The 2,534-nt window shown below is 52.3% G+C and overlaps 2 protein-coding genes across 2 annotated transcripts, besides 1 other annotated feature; one reads left to right on the plus strand and one right to left on the minus strand.

The window, feature by feature from the left end:
- TraAM80_08807 (group II trans-sialidase superfamily) lies at window positions 1–411 on the plus strand (the record flags this gene model as incomplete). Its single annotated transcript, XM_029385533.1, has 1 exon — window positions 1–411. A coding segment is annotated over one exon (411 nt), but the record flags the coding sequence as incomplete, so codon positions are not given.
- Window positions 412–1,992: 1,581 nt separating this feature from the next.
- TraAM80_08808 (uncharacterized protein) lies at window positions 1,993–2,295 on the minus strand (the record flags this gene model as incomplete). Its single annotated transcript, XM_029385534.1, has 1 exon — window positions 1,993–2,295. The coding sequence occupies one exon, from the start codon at window positions 2,293–2,295 to the stop codon at window positions 1,993–1,995; it is 303 nt and encodes a 100-aa protein (XP_029234603.1).
- A 72-nt stretch (window positions 2,296–2,367) lies between these two features.
- Window positions 2,368–2,442: a microsatellite.
- Window positions 2,443–2,534: the final 92 nt, after the last annotated feature.

Raw genomic sequence — 2,534 nt, forward strand, 5'->3', positions numbered from 1 at the left:
GTTGACAATTCCGATATGTCCGAACAACGTGCAGTTGACAGTTCCGATATGTCCGAACAACGTGCAGTTGACAGTTCCGATATGTCCGAACAACGTGCAGTTGACAGCTCCGATTCAGCCGAGCAACGTGCAGTTGACAATTCCGATATGTCCGAACAACGTGCAGTTGACAGCTCCGATATGTCCGAACAACGTGCAGTTGACAGCTCCGATTCATCCAAGCAACGTGCAGGTGACGGCTCCGGTGCATCTGAGAAACGTGCAGGTGACGGCTCCGGTGCATCTGAGAAACGTGCAGGTGACGGCTCCGATGCATCCGAGCAACTTGCAGGTGACAGATCCACGCGTGCGGATGTGTCTCGGCTACTTCTGCTGCTATTGGGGCTATGGGGCGTTGCGGCCCTGTGCTGAGTGGACCCCGGTGGAGGGGAGTTTGTCCTTCTACTGAGAGTACCTCCCTTTCTCCACTCACGTTTTAAACTAAATAAAGTGTTATGTAGACATGCCTTTTTTTTTGAATTTTTGTAGTGCAGGACTTTTTTTTTTGATCACTCAAATTGCGCTCTTCTTTCGGCGCTAGCACAGCGCATTCCTCATGTTTTTTATTCAATCCATTTTTGTTAGTTATATTGTTCTTCTCTAAGAATTACGGTAGACCATTCACCGTTTTTTTCTCTCTGTGTTTTTGTTCAGTATTTTATTAGTTTACTGTTTTACGGATGTGTTTTTTTTTGCCTTTTTTTTTTTGAATTGTTCTCGGCGACGGCGTTGAGCCTGCGCGTTTGTCTGGCAGGGTGAGATGCTTCACTGCGCCCCTGCACACTGCGGTCGCCACAGGAGGGACCGGGGCTCTCTCTTTTACGTCCTGTTTTTCTTGGGTGGCTGCGGACGCTCTCGGCATTGTGTGTCCGCCGATGGGAGAAGGAAGGAGGAAAGAAATGAGAGCCACAGCAACGCACTGCGGGTCCCTGTCCAAGTTAAACGGTGCCTGTTCACCAGGGGCTCTCGGTGGTTTAACCTAATATGTCATATGTTTCTATATGCGGCCAAAAAATGAACTTTTTTTTTAAAGGATGGCACGGGGGCCTTCCACGACAACATATTTTGCTTTTGCTTGTGAAAACGTCTTTAAGAGTAATCTTTTTTTTTTTTGGTAAATCATATTTCATGTGTGTTGCCAGTGCACGGGCTGCGGTGTCATTTTGAGTCTTAGTCATCTGGTTTTTCCATCTTTGCGTCCTGCATCTCTTCTGTGTGTGTATGTGCGTCCTCACACGCTTTGATCCCCTTTCCTCTCTTTCAATTTTTGTATCTGCAGGCACACACGTACACGACATATATTTACTGCAGTGTACGTGGAGGATGCTTTCGTAGTTGGTGCTGGCAGTTGCCGCCTGTGTCTGCTGCTGCCTTCCGTGGCTATGAAGAGGCCGAGACAACGACAAAGGAATAGTGTGCGCTGTGACTCACCCCCTTTCCTTGCGAAGACAGTGCGCTGCGTGTGGGAGTGTTGTCTTGAAGCGCTTCGCCGCCAACTACAACGGCGCGGCACGGGGTGGGCGGCTTCTTTTTTCTGAGTTTGCTGCCGCTGTGGGTGCGTCCGCGCGGACACTTTGTCCTACCCCTGTCTTTGGGCCGTTCTTTTGGGCTTGGTGGCGACGGTGGCGGGGTGTTTTTGCCTCCACTTTCATGCGTTGCCGTGGCGGAGCCTTGCGGTGGCGTGCGGCCTAAAAAAGAAATACGGAAAATTGTGTGAGGCTGACTGGGTAGCGCGGTGGCCGCAGAGTGGGGCTGCCGCTTCTGCTCTTGCAGCGGGGAGTATGCTGCCGCACTCTTTTTTTGTTGGTTGCGTCGGGGGCAAATGTGCCGGCGTCTGACAATCTGCGGGTTCCACCGCCACGACGACTGAAGTAGGCGGAGACGTCTGCGGCTGCCTTCGCAGGCTGCGCCCCGTGCGGCCCAGTCGTGTGGCAAACAGTTCCCTCGCGGAATTCACGTGCACTGCACCACGTGCTGGGCGCAGCGTATATTTGCGTCGCGGGGGGCAATGCGGCGGCGTCTATTCTCCTTCTTCTTGCGGGTGAAGGAAGAGGCGGCGGGTGTTTTGCTTCTTCGCACCTCAGCGATTTGCAGCGCAAAATCCCACCGCGACGAGCCAGTCAATTTCACTGTGAGTGGGTGATATTTGCGTGTGACTACACACACACAGAGCTGTGGGGATCCGAATGTCAAGTGCAATACGAGAAGAAGAGAGACACCTCGTCGCAGCTGTTGTGTGTGCCGTGCAGTTTGCATGGTTTGCCTAGGGAGATCTAATTTGCTCTCGTTGTTTGTGTGGGAGGGTGCCGTGATGCATCACGCTTGCGTTGTGTGCGGGATTGGGGGTGCCTGTGCGTGTTTGTGTGTGTGTGTGAGGTGTGCGCCGCGTGCCGTGTGTGGGTGGCCCTCTCTCTCTCGTTTTTGTTGCGGCTGCGTGGAGTCGTGTCTCTGCCTGTTTTTTTAAATAATTTCATTCTCCCTTTTGACTGCTGGTT

This window comes from Trypanosoma rangeli (assembly GCF_003719475.1).
Source record: "Trypanosoma rangeli strain AM80 chromosome Unknown Tra_15.4_contig_00466, whole genome shotgun sequence".
In the NCBI taxonomy this organism is placed as follows: Eukaryota; Euglenozoa; class Kinetoplastea; order Trypanosomatida; family Trypanosomatidae; genus Trypanosoma; species Trypanosoma rangeli.